The sequence below is a fragment of the Lissotriton vulgaris genome, chromosome 6, assembly GCF_964263255.1.
Source record: "Lissotriton vulgaris chromosome 6, aLisVul1.2, whole genome shotgun sequence".
Classification (NCBI taxonomy): domain Eukaryota; kingdom Metazoa; phylum Chordata; class Amphibia; order Caudata; family Salamandridae; genus Lissotriton; species Lissotriton vulgaris.
The window spans coordinates 1028742328-1028761997 of record NC_141694.1 but is presented as its reverse complement, the minus strand read 5'-3'; the positions used below and the strand labels follow the sequence as shown (position 1 = coordinate 1028761997).

At 51.4% G+C, this 19670-nt stretch overlaps 1 protein-coding gene across 1 annotated transcript in view; it reads left to right on the top strand.

Moving 5' to 3' along the window:
* LOC147708370 (uncharacterized) overlaps nt 1–19670 on the top strand; it is a 727732-nt gene that overhangs the window by 102461 nt on the left and 605601 nt on the right. The window contains exon 2 of the mRNA XM_086927094.1: nt 14397–14523. Within this exon, the coding sequence (XP_086783220.1) occupies nt 14397–14523 (127 nt within the window). The remainder of the gene's footprint in view (nt 1–14396; nt 14524–19670) is intronic.

Sequence of the window (19670 nt, the reverse complement as noted above, 5' to 3'; positions counted from 1 at the left end):
CTCCTCTCGGAGCCGCAAGTGTTCCAACGTTATTTTTTGTTCCGCCAATTTGAGTTCTCCATCTAAACGAAGTCGAGCCAGTTCCAATTCATGGAGCCTGCTTTTTTCCCGTTCTCGGACCTCCTCTTTGGAGAGACCCGATCTTCTTCTTTCTTCCGTCGGTGTGGTGCTTGTTTCGGGTGCCTCGAGGCTTTGGTTTTGGGGTACGGCCGTACCCGTCTCCGCCCAAGATTCCAGGGCGTTTTTGAAGTCCTCTTTCGTGCTCAGTCCTGTGGTAGCAATGCCTAGTTCTATGCAGAATTGTTTTGTTCTCTGTGGTTGTATTCTTCTAGTTTTTCCATCTGGAATTTTTCCATGGTTCCGCTCTCTTTTGTTGACATTGTGGTTGTGTCGTGGGGTGAGTTACTCTCTGTACGATTATGCGTTGGTTCGGATCGCGCCGCTGGCCACCAATGTTAGACGGGGACCCGGAGGGTCGGCCGAGTACAGGGGGAGAGGCCTCCGGTGAGGGCCGTCTCCGGCGATCGTACAGACAAGTAACTCCCCCCCCCCCCCCCCCCCCTCAACGATACAGTGGGGGTCAGGACACGAGGATCCTCCCAATTCTAGTCTCTGTAGGGAAAGGGGTAGCGGGACAGTCTTGGTACCGGTCTGGTACAGGGGCGGCAAGAAGGAGCTCACAATCCTCGAGCTTAGGGGTCTGCAAGGTCGGGCCGCGGCAGCGCCAGCAGGCTAGGATGATAGTTCTCGGCAAGGAGGGCCGCGGCAGCGCCAGCAGGCTAGGATGATAGTTCTCGGCAAGGAGGGCCCTGGCAGTGCCAGCAGGCCAGGATGAATGCTTTACAACGAGGAGGGCCGCGGCAGCGCCAGCAGGCTAGGATGAGGGCTCACGTTGCAGAGGGGCCGCGGCAGCGCCAGCAGGCCAAGGCGATGGTTCACAAGGATGGGCCGCGGCAGCGCCAGCAGGCCAAGACTAAGGTGCACGTTGCAGAGGGCCGCGGCAGCGCCAGCAGGCTTCAGAGATGGGTTCACAAGGCAGGGCTGCGGCAGCGCCAGCAGTCCGTCAAGGATGAGTTCTTCTAGGTGTCTCTCGACTCCAGGATACAACTGCCTTCCTGCTCTGGAGCTGCCCCAGTTATAGGTCTGGTCTCCTTTGATGTCCGGACCCTCGCGCTTGGAGGTCGGGAGGTCCGGGATGAGGGAGTCCAGACACCCAGCAGGGGGGTGGAGCCAGCGCCCGGGGAGGCCGGGGGCGATCGATACCTGGCGGGGGAGAGCCATCGACACTCCTTCTCCCATTGACCTGCCAAGTGGTCTCTTCACCTCCTGGGTGGATGGTGGTGCCTCGATGTCGGGGCCTGGCCAGGCCCAGGGTTGGGGTCGAGCCGAGGCCACGCGGCCTCGTGATGCAGTGTCCAAAGATGGCGGCTGGGCCGGGGCAATGGTGCTGACGGGGGCCCGGGCCAGCCGATACTGGGGTGTTCGGGAGCTGGAGTCCCGTTGGGGACGGGTTGTGGGTTGCCTCGGTGGGTTGCCGGGATGGTTCTTTCTGGGGATACAGGGAGAGCCGGTGTCCGGGCCCTATCATGCGGGGAGGGAGCGGGCCTTCCACGAGGCCTGTCCAACAACATGCAAGATCGATCAGTGGGTTAGTGCGTTACTTGCAGAGACCCTTGCGTTAAGCGCAGATCACAAGTTTCAGGTTGGTAAAATAATTCATGGATTTAAGCGGGGCCTGCAAATAGCCCTAGCTTTCAGTCACTGAATGTTTTAAACAAGTAAGTTGTTATTTAAAAGTTAATCATATTGGTGCAGGTACCAGTATTCAGTTGTGATGCTTCAACAGGCCCAGCCCAGAACCCAGCTCCCGCATAAGAAAAGCTAATGGAACCGGGGTTCCGACGGTTCCCACTCTAAGCCAGCATTGACAGCAAGACCTTTCGTCTTGTTCTGCGGAGTCGTTTTGATTTATATTTGTGTTAATATTGCAAAAAAAACATTTAAATGAACACGTTCATGGTTGCATGGTTAATGCACAGATCATAGCTCGCCGCTGACATCTGATGTGGCCTGCTGGTCACAAGTAAAAATCCCAGCAAGCTGCTCAGCTTTCTATCCTTCCGACGCTGGAAATGTAGCAACTCTAAATTAGATAAGTAGATCGCCCCTTGTGGTGTCTGCAGCAAATACAAACGGCAAAAGCCATGTCAGAGAGTGCTGTCTAAAAACCGGTATTATCAAGTTTGCAAAGGTTTTAATCTAATCTACAAAATCTGCATAATTTTTAACTCTGGCCGGTGCTGCTGTCGCCCAGTCTCTGCCGGCTGAGCCTCGCCACCCCCGGCAGGAAGAGCAGGCGCTCCCCGCCGCCCTTAGAGCAGAGATCCTGCCGCACAGGGTGCTATTGATCCCGGAGTATCGACCTCTCGCTGCCTTCAGGTCCGGCTCTGCCAGCCCGTGCCCCCTCCCTCCGCCCCTGCCCTGCTATGCGGGCTGCAGTGCCCTCCGGCCCCGGGTCTTGACTTGAACACACCTCCCCCTTGTATTCCACCCGTCCCCTGCCCCCTCACTCCTCCACTGTCCTCTTTACTCTCTCATCTGAGAACTTTTGCACATGCTCTCTGCCCGGCGTCTTCTTGCCGTACTTTGTTGCGCTCTTTTCTCTCTTCTGCGTTTCCTGGCCCTCACTTTCTCTCCCTCCTTCACTTTCTCTCGCTGGGATTCACCTGCCCGCCCCTTCTGGCCAGATCTCCTCCCGTGCCTTGGACCCAGGTGTTAATGATTCCTGTGGAGGAGTGTTGCCATTGGGGGCGGGGGGGGGGGGTCGGGGGGGGGGATTGGTTATGTGTGAGGTTGGGTTCCCTTGGCGTTGGAGCTCAGACCATCACGAGTCACATTCGCAGGCTTTGCCGCCTCTCATGTCGCTTCTCCTAACTTGGCCCATTTAAACCCGGCACGAGGCGGCTAAAGGGGTCCCGGAAGGACTGAGCGACGAGCGGCTCTGGCACCTATTCAGCGCCATCCCTGGGCGAGCTTCGGCTTCCCACACACAAGGGACGATCGCGCAAAAATTCACTGTCCACAACTTCTTAGTAAGCAAGAAAGGCCACTTTATTAAGAGAGGTGTGAAACCAAAACATCTTTCAACATATTTCATTTATTTATTTATTTATTAAACCCAAATCTTTCAGCTCACTGAGCAACCTTAATAAGAAGTAAACCCCCACCAAGTAAAACCTCACAAACCAAAGGCAACTAACTCCTGTACTACCCCCTCCTGTCCTTTACCCGCTCCAGGCTGCCCACCCCCGACTAAAAACCCGCCTACAAAAAGGAAAAAATTACAACCTGTCTTAGCATGGCAAACCTACAAAAGCAGTACCTAAAGCACTGATAAGGAAAAAAGGCCTAAAGTGAAAAAGAGGGAAGGGTGGGTGGGGCAAAACAAACGCCGCCGCCCGCCTCCCGCCGGTAAACTTCCTTCCGAATCCCTGCGCTAGCCCTATATGTAGCCTCTGTCACTCACTAATCATTCCACCTGTGGCCACCTAGTCTGCACAAATCTGCCCAGGGAGAGACCGGCTCGCGCACAGCTCTCCCTGGGTCCCCTCTAGCGCAAGAATTCACTGTCCACAACTTCTTAGTAAGCAGGAAAGGACACTTTATGAAGACAGGTGTGAAACCAAAACATCTTGCAACATATTTAATTTATTTATTTATTTATTAAACCCACAATTTTCAGCTCACTGAGCAACCTTAATTATAAGTAAACCCCCACCAAGTAAAATCTCACAAACCAAAGGCAACTAACTCCTGTACTACCCCCTCCTGTCCTTTACCTGCCCTTTGAGGATGGACCAACCCGCTCCAGGCTGCCCACCCCCCACTAAAAACCCACCATCCAGGAAAACCTTTAGAGTTTTCCTGCCCCACCTAGAAAGCAAATTAAACATAACTCTGAGAACACCGCAACTGAACATCCCAGAAATTTGGCAATCAAAGCACGTAATTCTAATAAATAAAAGGACTGATCCAACTGGGAAAGGTGAACCCCCCCATCCTCACGAAACAAATGACGCTCAGAAACTTGTAACGAGGATGAGCCAAACTGAAAATATCATGCCCTTACAAAACAGTTGCATAGATTGGTTCAGTTTCCTCCTCGCTCTGTCCATAGCTGTGCGATTCAGAGCTCCATTCCAGCGTAGACGTGGCACAAATTCCGTCCAGATCACCATGGTGCTCGCCCAGGCGTCCTTGATGACTTCCAAATCCATCTTCATCCTTCTTATCAAAGTCAGACCAGATAGAGAAACCAGATCATTTTCACCCAGGTGAATTACTAGCAAGACTGGTGGACCCCCCCCCCCCTCCCTCACAGAGTGTAGACAAAAATGAAACAATCCCCCCCAACACATTCCCCCTTTACCATGCCAATACACTTCATGCGTTAACTGCTGAGACCAAGAGACCTCCCACAAATAATGGCGTTCTGCAGAGACTGCGGCCCATTTCAAGAAGGAGTGACAAACAATCCAAACCCTTCTGTAACTCTGACCATCCAGTGCAAAGGACCTAGGGGAAAGAACACATATTAACAAAAAGAAGATGCACTACTTTCTAACATATTAGTCGCGGCATCTCGACTTCCATCTCCCAATTCTGCGTATCTGAGACTAATCCCACCCCAATCTGGCAGCCTCAGTCGCCGCCCCAATCCTAAAAGAATGGGTGCCAAAGTGTAAAGAATTCTGCCCCAACCTCAAAAGTACCTACTTTAAAACGGCCAATAACTGGGCAACAGAAATCGGGCTGCCATCCGCATGGCAAAAATAACTACCGGCCTAAAAGCAGAAGAATCCATGAAAACCTCCCATTCCCGAACCGGGCAACAAGAACCAAACCACTCCTCCCCAGGAAAACCCACGTACCCCTACCCAGATGAATCCGTGTTAGAGACTCGTAGCCAAAGGCGCAATCTATCCCCTTCCACAAAAACCTCAGTATTAGACATGCCAGACCTATGTTGCAGACCCAAGGGTTCCGATGCCCAAATTACCCCAAAAATAACCATACAAAACACAACCTAAATTTGACGCACTCAAAATCATCTTAACAGCAAGAAGGCAACTGTGACCACATTTGCTGAAGTAAATCAAAAGTGACAGGTTGCCGCAGCCTCTTAGAACCAGCCTGTAGCCCACCCAAACCTATCAAAACATTTTTGACCAAAAACACCCCCCACCGGATCCTTCCCCCACCTGAGCTGCCCATAAAAAGAGATCCCGTCCAGTTTTAGTGTAAAACAAAAACTGCTCCTCAGACAACCCCTCCCCCCCCTTGGAAAAAGGAACTCATCACCAAATTTCGAAAATTCCTGCCATGCTTGAAAGTAACTCTGCCGAGTAAAAGTAGCCACTGAATTCTCGACCAACTGGGCGATCCACAAACCCCCATGCCCATACGTGCTGTGGGATCTGTGTCTGCTCGAATTCTGTCCCAGGAGCCAGTCTGCGGAATTCCATCCACAGAAATCAAGAAAAAGCGTCTGCTATACAATTAGAGGTCCCCGGAATATGTCTTGCTTTGAAAACAATATGCAGCTGCAGGCACCTCAACAGGAAAGCACACAACCGCTTCAGCACACGCAAATCCCATGCTCTTTGCCTGTTAACCAATTCCACAACTGCCAAATCATCAACCTTGAATAACACAGTCCTGTTCTTGAATTCCTTGCCCCAGATGTACAGGGCCACCAGCAAATGAAACGACTCCAAAAATGCAATACTGCGACCCTGACACTGCAGTGAACAGGCCAGCTTGCAGCGCACCAGCGCCCCACCCAGAAGATGCCAAATCCCAGAGCACCAGACGCATCCGTGTAGATTCGTACCTGCCAAATCGTGTCCTCATTCGCAATAAGTCGGAAATCACCAACTGCCTTTGAGGTACCACGCCCAGAGGTGAAACAAGGTACCACGCCCAGAGGTGAAACAATCAAATCAGGCAACGGACAGTGCACAAAAGGACCAACAAATCCTGCCCGCAGCAAGTTCAGCTTCCAATTTATTCCCCAGAACATGGGGACTCTTTCGCGGACTGCAAGTTATCCGACCACCTACCCTGCCGGGTCCCCAGTAACCAATCGTGAAACCCACCTTGAAGCCCCATAACAAGCGCTTTCCTGCATCAGAGTCCGGATAATCCTGCAACCACTATTCCAAGACGGTCACCTTAAAAGGAGTAGGAGCCCTTTGGGACAAACTGAATGGACTGGCCTCTGCCCCCTTGACCTCCAAAACGGTGTCCCAGGAAGCAGCGTGTGAGAGGGTGCCTGCCCCCACATTGTGAACACTCATGTTTATACTTACAGAACTGTCTGGTGACACATCAACAACTTCATTATTCCAAATCCTGGATTTTGTTTTGACTGACAATTGAGAACCCAGAGGCATACCAATACCTGAATAAGGCAATTTCTTATTTATGCTCGTATCCTCTTCCTCCTGGGCCTTGTGTTGATCAGAGTCCCCTGTCCGCCCATTTGAAACGGCGGCATTGTCCCCTCAAGACTTATCATTCACATCAGCTTGACGCACAGGCAGCGGTTTAATAGCAACTTGCTCCCCAACATTCCCATCCCCAATACCAATAGATCAAGTACACTTAACTGGGAGACTCTCCCCCTGTCGAACAATTTCTGTCGAAACACCGCAGGGTCCCCTTGTCGCGGCTTGCTGGTCGAAGAGAACGATGAAACACGAGCTTATGCGTGGTCCGCACTTGACTCCCGCAAAAGACTAAGCTAACCAGATTGCCCCAAAACTCCCCTCCGAGTCATGACTGTCAGAAAGTGGAACTTCCACATCTCGTAATGCACCCTCCTCCAAATCATCATCATAAACATTCATAAGCAGTTCATCTGCATGCCCAGCATAAACCCCACTGCCACTGGGCCATTTTCCATCAATTCCAACATCGTAAAAGTGCCAGAAAATATCGTCATTGCGCACTGCGCCTCGCACCCCAGAAGAGAAATCCGCTCCAGATCCCCCTCTCGTGCCCCCCTCCCCAGACTGAACCGCCTCAAGTGCAGTCCGCAATTTCTTCTTGGCAGCCGAGGACAGGCTCATCATAGCTGAAGACCTTTCCTGTAGGGCCGCACGAGCCAGACCGCACCTGAAATAGAGACCCGCAATCCCCGCTGCGCCAGAAACAGCCGCTGAAACTGCACTGGACCCGTGCCCCCACCCATGTACCACCCTCCTGCGCACCACTCGCCCAACAGCCATGTCCAGGCCCGCACCAGGAGAACAAAAGGAAAAACGCCGGGGGACAACAGCTGCACTTCTACAGGAGTCCCAACACCCTCCAAAAACTGTGGCACCTGGGTATGACTCAGGCGGATGGAGTGAGCACAGCTGGGGGCTCAGAATTATGCAAAGAACCAACTGACAACGTCACCGCAGGCGGTAAAAAAGGCAGCCCCTACCACCCCTACCAAAGGAATAGGCTCACCCTGAAGCGGCAAAAAACCCCACCCCTCATGCATCGTGGGCAAACAAAATACAAGAAATAGCAAACGGTGCATTACAGGAAGAAAAAATGACGTGTGCAGGTTACGAAAAGCGTACAAAGTACAAGTAGAGGTATAATACTGCATTAAATGGAAGACACTCAAACACAAGAACAAACGTTACGTATGCAATGGTGGCACTTGTGCAAGTATCTAAAGCAAACAAAATATAAGAGGTAGCAAACAGTGTGTCACAAGAGAACAGAGACGAGTGCATGTTACAAAAGAGTACCAAACACAGGTAAAAGGGGCATTACTGCAATAAATGGCAGTCTCTCAAACCACACTAACACACTGGGAAGGCACTTCCATAGTCATGGAGAATAGAAATGTTCTATACTAAAGGGTCTTCCTGCAGATAATAATGACCAAAATCCAAGGACTGAGCCTGCTGTGGTGATGGAGACATACAGAAGGCCTGACATGACACTGAATGGCCTGAGCAAAAACCTGGCCAGCACCAACACATACTGGTGAAGCAGGGACATTGGGAGGTGGGGAAACAGTTAACTGAAAGCTGCTCACACTGGCATGGCTCCACCCCCACCTCCCCCGAGCTCCGGAAAAGCAAAGGGCACACCACCAAGAGCCCCACCCCCGGGCAGAGCAGCCCGCCCAAAGGACCGCCCCCGCCTCTCACTAGACACCCCCCAGCGGCCCCCCTGCCCCAGGGGGGGGGCAGAACAGACCTCCGGAGTAGTGCCCAGCGACACGGGGGCAGCACCAACCAGCTGGCACTCGACCCCTCACTCACCGGCTCAATGGGCATGGCAGCAGCGCCGTCCTCGAGTCGACGGCGGAGACAGGCAGGCAGAGACCGCCCTAGGCCATGCCTCCAGCCGCCTTCCTGCAAGGGCGCGCACGCCCAACCAGCGCCACACCAGAAGCTCCAGCCGCAAGGGGGGTCCTCCCGGCCCCCTTCCCGAAGGACTTGGCGAGCCCTCCGAACCTCCGCCGACACCGCAAAACAAACGCCTCCGCCCGCCGGTAAACTCCCTTCCGAGTCCCTGCGCTAGCCCTATATGTAGCCTCTGTGCCTCACTAATCATTCCACCTGTGGCCACCTCGTCTGCGCGAACCTGCCCAGGGAGAGACGGGCTCGCGCACGGCTCTCCCTGGGGCCCCCGTCCACATCAACGAACAGCATGCGCGGCACAGGGTGTTCACAGGAAACGGAGGAGGGGGTCTCCAAACTATTTTTTTTTCAGATTAACATAACGTCTTCTGGGGGAGGGAACCCGTTGGGAGTAGACCGGGAATACAAAATGCAGGGGGAGCAGTGTGAGAGTGTGTAGGGTGAGCAGTGTGAGAGTGTGTAGGGTGAGCAGTGTGTGAGTATGCAGGGTGATCAGTATGTGGGTGTCCAGGGCCAGCAGAATTGTGTGAGTGTGCAGGGGGAGCAGTGTGTGAGTATGCAGTGTGTGTGTGTGTGTGCAGGGTGAGCAGTGTGTGAGTATGCAGGGTGATCAGTATGTGAGTATGCACGGTGAGCAGAGTGTGAGTATGCAGGGTGAGCAGAGTGTGAGTGTGCAGGGTGAGCAGTGTGTGAGTATGCAGGGTGAGCAGTGTGTGAGTATGCAGGGTGAGCAGAGTGTGAGTGAGCAGAGTGTGAGTGTGCAGGGTGAGCAGAGTGTGAGTGTGCAGGGTGAGGTGAGTGTGCAGGGTGAGCAGTGTGTGAGTGTGCAGGGTGAGCAGTGTGTGAGTGTGCAGGGTGAGCAGTGTGTGAGTGTGCAGGGTGAGCAGTGTGTGAGTGTGCAGGGTGAGCAGTGTGTGAGTGTGCAGGGTGAGCAGTGTGTGAGTGTGCAGGGTGAGCAGAGTGTGAGTGTGCAGGGTGAGCAGAGTGTGAGTGTGCAGGGTGAGCAGAGTGTGAGTGTGCAGGGTGAGCAGAGTGTAAGTGTGTGCAGGGTGAGCAGAGTGTAAGTGTGTGCAGGGTGAGCAGAGTGTAAGTGTGTGCAGGGTGAGCAGTGTGAGAGTGTGTAGGGTGAGCAGTGTGTGAGTATGCAGGGTGATCAGTATGTGGGTGTCCAGGGCCAGCAGAATCGTGTGAGTGTGCAGGGGGAGCAGTGTGGGAGTATGCAGTGTGTGTGTGTGTGTGTGTGTGCAGGGTGAGCAGTGTGTGAGTATGCAGGGTGATCAGTATGTGAGTATGCATGGTGAGCAGAGTGTGAGTATGCAGGGTGAGCAGTATGTGGATGTCCAGGGCCAGCAGTGTGCGAGTGTGCAGGGTGAGCAGTGTGTGAGTATGCAGGGTGATCAGTATGTGGATGTCCAGGGACAGCAGTGTGTGATTGAGCAGGGTGAGCAGAGTGTGAGTGTGCAGGGTGAGCAGTGTGTGAGTATGCAGGGTGAGTAGTACGTGGATGTCCAGGGCCAGCAGTGTGTGAGTGTGCAGGGTGAGCAGTGTGTGAGTATGCAGGGTGATCAGTATGTGAGTATGCAGGGTAATCAGTAAGTGGGTGTCCAGGGCCAGCAGTGTGCGAGTGTGCACGCTTTCTCCGGGCACAAACACCACCAGCTGTCAGTGCACGCTTTCACTGGGCACAAACACCACCATCCGTCAGTGCACGCTTCCACCAGGCACACACCACCAAATGTCAATGCACGCTTTTCACCAGACTCACACACACCACCAGCCGTCACTGCACCTTTCACCAGGCACACACTCGCCACCAACCATCAGTGCACGCTTTCACCAGGCATACACACACCACCAGCCGTCAGTGTACGCTTTCACCAGGCACACACACCACCAGCCATCAGTACACACATCAATTGTTAACGCATCCACAATTAACTATTGTAGCAATCGCAGTATTGCAAACTTTACTTTTAAACATAATCATCTAAAGCTCAGCATGCCACCATTGCTACAATTCCAATCCAAACTGTGGGAAGGTGGATACCGGACTATGGTTACCCCCAACTTTTTGCCTGGTGTTTTGCTGGTTTTCCGACTTAGTTGGCCTGGGACCCTACCAATCAGGACTCCAGGCCTACTGCTCTCTATCTAAAATGGATTCCCTGTACCCTAGGTACATTTCCAATTGGTACTGGGCCACCTTATCAGACCCTGTAACTCAGGGCATAGGTGTACCCAGGGCCTACCAGGGGCTGAAGCATGTATTATGCCACCCCTGGATGGCCATCTAAATCTGACACAACTGGCTGCACGACAGCTGGGGCAAGGTGGTGTGATCACCCTTTGCTTTAGATATAGTATACCTATATCTAACCCTAAAAATGGACACACAGATTCCTATCAGTCACTCCTATGGCAGTCCTTGACAATCCTGAAGGCAGAGTGCTTGGAATCGTGTGAGATGGTGCTCTGGCATGAGCTGAGCCCGTTTGCAGCTTGCGCAACCAAGTCCTAATAGCTGTTCCATGATAACGCATACCATATACTCTTAAGTGCATTATAATCCTCGCGGTTAAATGCTATCTTTGGTATCGCTTTATCAAAACATGTCGAGTAAGGTGTCATACGAATTGGAATACTAACCCCTCGCCAATTCTGGCGATGGGGTTAGCATTCCACCCTTCTAGAGGGACACGACATGTATGTAACTGTGAACCCCGGTTAAAGTTAACTGAAGCCTCAGCTCCACAAAATGGATGCTGCCACCACAGACACGAGTCTGACCTCCTGCTGCTGGGAGTCCTTCCAGCGAGGAGAGCTTGGACAAAGGGTTTCCTGTCAGGGGCGGTGCTAGCACCATCCCAGACAGGGTTTTGTGTATCCTGGGTAGGCAGGGCTTTACAGGAAGGTGACTGCAAGTGGCACCCCGGTGCTCACTACGCATCTGCCGGCTAGAACCAGTTCCAGGGGCACACCAGCCCCTGGCCTGGGGAAAGTCCGGCATGGGAGAGGGGTGTAACCACCCCCCTTCCTGGTCCCACCCCTAGGGCAGGACCTAGTCGCGTACCCACCCCTTTCTTTAGGATAAAGGCAGGAGCGGGGACCCTTCCAGATTAGATCATCTTTGAATCAAGAAACTACTTTCCACGAAAGGAACTCTCGACTCTTCTCAAGATTCTCCCTTGTGACTAAGGAGTAGTCACCCTGCATCCGCAGGCACCATCTAAGAACTCTGCGGTTTGCTGCACGTCCTTCCTCCGGAATCCGACTGCCCAGCTCGACGAGAGCCGGCTTCCCTGGCACCTCTGACCTCTACCTACCTCTACAGCTAAGCTGAGAACCGTAGGTGCGACGAGACCTCGAGGGACCGGCCATCATCAGAACTGCACGACTTCTATCCAGCACGACCGCCGAGGGATCCTCTGGTGAGTGCTTTGGGGTCCGAGAAGCCCCGACCCTGAGCAGCTCCAGCACCGAAGTCCAGCCTTCCAGCATCTCCACGATCTGCGTGGGGCCCTTCTGCTTTTTGCTGCTCACCGCGTTGTTTGGCTACTAGCCCGCTGGCTTGTGGCCTTCTGAACGACGCCCGACGACATCACTGCTGCTGGTCTGGTTGCTCCAGACTGGCCCTTGCTCCCTTCCAAAAGAGGAGCACCCCGGACCCTCCTGGTCCACTCCAGACGCCATTTTAGGTCCACCGCGTGGGCTTGAATTTGCCAAGACTTGTTGCCCCAATCCCGGGTCCAGCGACGTCGACAGCATCATCCATCGTGGGACAGCTCGCACCTCCATCCTGGTCGCCGACAACGCCTCCTGGTCCGTGAGATCTGCAGAGCACAGCGTCGCCCACTCACCTAGTCGAGGTGACTACCATCCGGTGCTCTCCTGGTGCCACCTGACTACTGGCTAGTAGTCACAAACTTGGTTCCCTCTGCTTTCAGGTGTCATCCATCTTCGATCCAGGCTTGGATCAACTCGAACTATCTTCACTGGTCGCCTGCCAGCAACTTCTTTCTTCAGGCTCCTGGTTCGTCTACGAGGATTCCCGACGTCTTTTGAGACATATGCAGCTGCAGCCCCTGGGCTAGGTAACTTCGGCATTTCGGTGCCCCAGCATAGCCTCACTATCCAAGGGTCAGGATCCACTGTCGTTTTCGATCTAACTAGTCGGGTTCGCCCGAGAACACTAACTTTGTGAAATCTAGCTACCATAGACTTTGTCCCGCATCCCGCGTGAGAGTGCACACTCTGCACCCGAGTCCCCTAGGCCTCCTACTAGTAATCTGAAGGTTCAGTAACGTAGTCCTAGCGATTCCAAAGCCTATTAGTCCAGTACTTACCTGCTAGTAATTTCGCATTCCACTTCCATAGTATATGGTTTGTCGTGCCCCTCGGGCACTTGTGTAAATTGTGCAACTTGAAGTATTTTCGTAAGAGTTTTGTTGTGTGCTTAGTACCCTGTCCTCATAAAGAGTACAGGGCTGTTGTGATCTAAATAAATACACTGTTTATTTTCATAACACTTGTGTGGTGTCCTTTCACTTGGTGTTCAAGGGGTATATGTGATGGTATAACAGCTGGCTTAACACGCCCTCTAGAGTTTAGCCCGAAGACTGCTCGTATCCACGCTACTAGGATAGCTGGTCTATAAGGTTGACTTACAACCAATCACCATAAGGGTTGTTTGGACTGATACAAAGTGCTCACTAGAATAGTGAACATTATGTATCAGGCCAACTTCTCACACAACCCACATAATTCCACTACACACCACATGCATACACTCCATAACACATGGCGAAAAGACATTGCCATTTACAATGCCATTTGCTCTAACTCAAATAAATCCGAGACCTATTGCATTTCCAATGCTTGTTTATTGATGTCGCTCAGACTCTGGATTTGATAACCTGAAGTGGTCAATGAAAGAAAAAGCTCCCTCAGCCACTAGGATTTAATTGTTTTGGGAATTTTTGTATCTATGAAGCTCCACAGCTCAGAACTCAGCAAATTAATTGTCCGCATACCTCTAAATTCGCCCTCTTTAAGTTCATCTTGAGCGGTTTTTTAAATGCTAATTTCTGAAACTACTGAACAAATTTACACCAAGCCAAAGAAAGGCACTACCTCGAGTAAAGTTCTGCTTTCATGTTAAATTTGTTGTAATCCTGTTCAATAGGATTCTTTGCACCTCGATTCAGAAAAAATGGCTGGAGTTGAAATGGGAATTGCCATTTTTACACCTTCTTTTTCTGGCCTCCTGCTTAGTGGACCTGCATGAAATGTGCCATGAAGGCCTCAAAGGTGATTTACTTTTTATTGTATAGTTTTATGCAGGTTTATCAAACAGCATAGAGGCTAAGAATATGAAACAAAAAAATTATTTTTTATTGGGAACTCTGACTCAGCCATAAATACAAAGGTGCAATCGCCTTAGCTGACATATAATCATAAATTGGCACAAGTTACTTTTTTCACTGTCAACAATCACATGCACAAAACAGTAAGAATATTTTGTAAATTTTCGTTTTTTATTAGTGTTTTTCTTTTTTGTGGAGGATCTCAGGATTTTAATTTCTCACTGTCGATAGTAGGTACTTTTCCCGTTTGGCCATTCACAGTGATCACTCATTGCAACCTTTAGCCATAGCTTGTAACCTGTTTAATGTCCAAAAAGCAGCGGCTCCTTGTGGTTAAAACGCTTGAACAGGTGCACCTAAAGTAGTATGTGTCCTTCAGCAATGAATGTCCTGCACTTCGACCCTGTGTACAGTGAGTTCGGAGTGTCAGAGGAAGTTGTTTGGTAACTTCTTGCACTCAGTTCTTGTTTCACAAACAGCAATAAATCCTCCTCACACACACAGAAGAGTTCTGCTGTAAATGAATACTGTAATTGTTGAGCAAAAATATCGTTAAGTAAAGAGAGTTGCTAAGTAATTGCTATAAAACTTTATTTTTAAGGCACAGGTTGCTTTCCAGGAAGCATCTGCCTATTTCTCCGAAGATGAGTGGAAGCTTTTACATGAATGGCAGAAGGAACTTTACAGGAATGTGATGAAGGAAATTCACCAAGCCTTGATCTCCCTGGGTAAAGTAAATGTCCTATTTCAATGAAGCAACTTCACTGTGTAAGCTATCTCAGTAAGCCAGCTTGTTTTTCCATAGATTTTCAATTTCTGTTATTGATCTATACCATGGGTACTCACAAACTTTCTCTCGGGGGCCAAATTTACAGTGTGGCTTGTGGCCGAGGGCCGCACTGGTGGGGCCGGGGTCAGTGGGGGAGGGGACAGGGCTAGAGCACCAAACAAAAACTCACCATGAGGTTGAACACAGGCCCCTGCAACAGACGCCTTCGCTTAAACAGATCAGCAGAATTCCCCCCCCCCCCACCTTGAGACCCTCAGAGGTGAGTAGTGCGCTTTCATTTCCCTGATTGATTCCCTGATTGATTGATTGATTGATTGATTGATTGATTGAAGGTGAAGAAAGAAACAACAGAATTTCACTAAGAGGCAATGCAATTGCAGAAAGAGGCAAAAGAGATGCAGAAAGAGGCAAGAGAAGAGCAGAAAGAAGCAAGTGAGGTGCGGAAAGAAGCTAGTGAGGTGCAGAAAGAAGCAAGAGAGGTGTAGAACGAATACAAATGGTGCAGAAAGAAGCAAGAGAAGTGTAGACAGAGGCAATAGAAGTGCAGAAAGAGGCCATAAATGTGCAGAGAGAGGCAAGAGAAGTACAGAAAGTGGAGTTGCAGAAAGAAGAATAAAGGTGCAGAAATAAGTAAGAGAGGTGTAGATTGAAGCAAGAGAAGTGATGAAAGGCAAGTGAGGTGCAGAAAGAAGTGAGAGGTGCTGAAAGAGATAGAAAGGTACAGAAAGAAAAAGGAAAAAGGCAAGAGAAGAGCAGAAAGAGCAGGAAATGTGCAGAAAGAAGAAACAGAGGTACAGAAAGAAGCAAGAGCAGTGCAGAAAGAAGCAAGAGAGATGCTGAAGGAGGAAGAAATGTGCAGAAAGAGGCAAGAGAAGTGCAGAAAGAAGCAATAGAGATGCAGAAAGACCCAAGCAAGGTACAGACCGAAGGGAGTGAGTTGCAGAACGAAGTGAGTGAGGTACAGAAAGAGTTAATTGAGGTTCAGAAAGAGACGAGAGGTGCATAAAAAAGCAAGAGAAGTGCAGAAAGAGGAAGAATGGTGCAGAAAGATGCAAGAGAAGTGCAGAAAGAGGTAAGAGAAGTGCAGAAAGAGGTAAGAGAAGTGCAGAAAGAGGTAAGAGAGGTGCACAAAGAGGCAAGAGAGGTGCGCAAAGAGGCAAGGGAAGTGCAGAAGAATGAAGAGAACTGTAGCAAGAGGCAATAGAAGGGCAGAGAGAGGTCACAGAAGTGCACAAAGAGGAATAAAGGTGCAAAAAGAAGCAAGAGAGGTGCAGAAAGAAGCTAGAGAGGTGCAAAAAGATACGACAAGAAATGTGCAGAAAGAGGCAAGAGAAGTGCATAAAGAGGAAGAAAGGTGCTAAAAGAGGAATAAAGGCGCAGAAAGAGGAAGAAAGGCACGGGGACATAGCCAGCTAGCCAAGCATGGCAGACATGCTTCACTAGCGCTCTGTCCTTCTGCCCCTATTTATCCTGTATAACATTTATATCCCCCTCCATCCGGGTGTATCCAGCCCACACAGCAGCACCTGTGTAGTGACCGCGCAGATTTGAGAGTGGAGAAGGCACGATTGGGACCTGAGGAGACCTTGCGTTGGGGAGCAAGTCGCTGATCACGTCTGGGCCGCGACTGGCGGTTGCGAGGTACTCGCCTTCCCCCGGTTGACGGTTGTACTGAGAAAGGGACAGCGGAAGCCTGCTGCCTGTGCGGCCCCCGGCGAGACTTGCGGAACACTGAAGGGAAAATGTGCCCCGCGGAAGCCCAGCAGTGAGGCGCGCGCGAGCTGCAGTGTTGTCCGGTGTGGGCCTGCACCTCCTGCGACTGTGATCGTATCAATGTGAGCCCCCCCCCCCCCCCGGCTTTGCCACGGTGGCGCTCCCCTGTGTTGCAGTGGGGAGGAGGCAGACTGCCAGTGCACCATTGAGGTGGTGTGAGAGACACCATGGGCGGCCCGATTGGCTCCGGAGACACACAATAAACCCTCAAAGGGAGAGATTGCGGACATTGAAGCAGGTGACCTGCCTTCAAACTCCCCTTTCCCAGATTGCAGCAGTACTGGGGTGTCCAATCCCCCAAATATCCAGAACAGCTCCTAGAAGATGATGCACACTGCTCGGGGGCGAACTGCTGCCGCCTGGGCTGCATTGAGCCTTACTTGTGTGGACGGAGCGGGGGCCCTACCAGCGCAGAACCTGACAAGATGCGGATTTGCCTGGAGGTCCGATCGGGCCTTGGCTATCTGCTTGCAAAGTTAATAGGCGCACTTGCCTTGCGGTGCCCAAGCACAAACGTGAGGAGGTGTTAAGCGCCCGTGCCACGCAGATTCCTGCAGCGCCACGTGCCGGAGAAACCTGCCGCCAAGACCCTACACGCAAAGTGGTGCTGATCAAACTTCCCTGCGCCCATTCTGGTGGTAGTGGTGACTCGGTGATAACAGGCAGGGGTGCGAGTTATCCACACGTGCCCCGGCAGCTGCCAACCTCTTATGCTACACGGGAGGTTTCTCTGCGCTGCTGGGCCTGCTGCGCCGGCGGGGTCCCTAATCTGCTCTGGCGACACCATCACAGCCCTGAGATGAATGCAGACAGCGCAACAGCTAGTAATGGGCCGCCTACATACCACCACCCAGCATCTGGGTACGCGAGCTGGGGGTTCCGAGCAGACAGCAGCGGACAGTGACACAAACACGGAAATGCCCCGAGCAACGCTTGCTGCCAAACTGGACTCTATTCTGGGAGCTGTGGAGAGGATAGGATCGGCGCTGGACCAAACCCGCTCCTCGTTGGAGTCCAAAATAGACAAAGTCACCTCTGATTTCACCCTCCTGAGAACTGACCAGCACAAACTTGGAGACAGAGTACATCTTCAGGACCAAACACTTGCGGAACTCATGCTAGTCGCACGTAATCACACTGCAGCCCTCCAAGATTTGATAGACCGCTGCACGAGCTTGAAGACAAAATGGAAGATGCAAAGGGGCACTCACGTCGCAACAACATTCACGTCGTGGGTCTTCCAGAGGGGGAAGGACGACAGCCGGAGATCTATGCTGAACGCTGGATCAGAGACTTGCTCCCAGCTGGCACCTTGTCCCCTCACTTTGTAATCGAGAGAACACACCCGTCCCGGCGCAAAAGCCACCACCAGGAGTGCGCCTGCACCCATTCCTGTTTAAAGTCCTCAACTACAAGGATAGAGACTCGATCCTCAGCGAAACCACACAACCTGGCAAACATACAGGTAGGAAGCAGCCAAGTCATGGTCTTTACAGATCACACGGCGCAGGTTCAGAGTCGCAGAGGCACATATGTGTTGGTTAAAAAGCAGCTCCGCAACCGTGGTCTATGTTACTCACTGCTATTTCCGGCCAGGCTCCGTGTCAACGCAAAAGGCTACGCTTCTTTGATTCGCCCGCAGAGGTTTGGGACTGGCTAGAAGAATCGGGGACTTTGACGAGTCCCAGGCCGCCTGCAGAAGAGTAACCTAGAAAGTCCAACAGGAACCGAATCCGGCGGAACAGACACGGCAGGCGCCAAGAGACTGCTGCCACCACCAAGTCCCCAGACCCAGCATAGAGAGAGGCGGATAGACAAAGGGCACTACAAATGGTCGTGACCTTGGGAACCGTGACACCCCAGTCGAAAAGCCACTTAAGCCCAACCAGGTCCTCGACTACCGGGGACTCTACGCCGTCCAGATTAGAGGACCCTGAAGAGTTTCCAATGCCAGAGATTACACCACTATCGACCGTTGACATTATATGACTCTTAAACAAACAATAGGAGGAGTACAACCAGGAGACAACTCAATGTCTCCGAAATGTTGGGAGAAGTGCACAAGAAGGGAGATTATCCTTTCTTAAGAAGACCCCTCAATCACCAACCTGGCTTGTGACATGCTTTATCATTGGGGTCCCACCCGAATAGCCGAATGCCATCCGGGTGTGCTTCGACACCTGATTACAGTGGAGAGGGTTGTTTTTTGTATAAGTGAGTGAAAAAGTGATTTAAAAATTGGCCAGATTTAACTCCCCGATTATTTTTTTAGAGCAACTGGACAATATTAAAAAATGTTGGTAAGATACCTTTTTGGTTAAATTGGCCTCTGGTATCTTTAAAGTGAGAAAATGTGCAAAAAAGTGCCTAAAAAGGTCTACATGTTTCAACCTGTAGTGGATAGTACTAGGTTTTTGTCTGGACTAAAAGGTGCGTGACCCGGGCGGTATACACACGCTAAGGTGTTCCCTATCCTTAATCATAAGTACCTAATCGTACTAATCAGATGAAAGGACACCTGACTGTAAGTACAGTCAGGTGTCCTTTCATCTGATTAGTCGAAAGGAAAAATTTAAAAACTCAGCTTTTCGTGACTCATGGGAGTCGGAGTCTTGGGGCTGGCTCAATTACATAATTGCGTATAGTCAGTCACTGGCTGTTGCGCCTAGGATACAGACCCGCCGTAGCTCCCCGATGGTTACTGCATCGGAGCATCCTTGCTGATTAAATGCAGGCCCCTTTTGACCGAAACATGCCCACAAGGGGCGCATCACTCTTTGCTGCCTACACACTACACATACCCATGCCACACGTCAGTCTGACAAAAAGTTTGTAGCCCAGGGTTGGGCAACACAGTTTGGACAAACCTCCACTTGGAGCTCGCCCTCATGGTTTTACACAGTTTAATTCACCATGTCCCTTCTGGTTTTTCATAGAGCTAAGCAGGAACACGTCCCTGCAGGACAGGATCTGTGACACTACGCCCCCCAATGACGACCTAATCAGTGCAAAACAGAGATATGATACAAGTCAAAGTAGTTATATGGAATGTGCGTGGTATACACACCCCATCACGTAGATACTCGATTTCCGCCTACCTATGTCGCAGAGCCACCGATCTAGCGCTGCTCCAAGAAACGCTATGTCTCATGCAGAATTGGGGCACCTCCGTCATCGATGGAGGGGCCAAATACATGGCACTAGCTACTCGGCGCAGGCGTGAGGTGCCCTCATTTGGGTACAAGCAGGGGTACTGTTCGCATATTAAAAGTCGCTAATCGACCCTGAAGGCAGGTATGCGCTTGCAAGCGG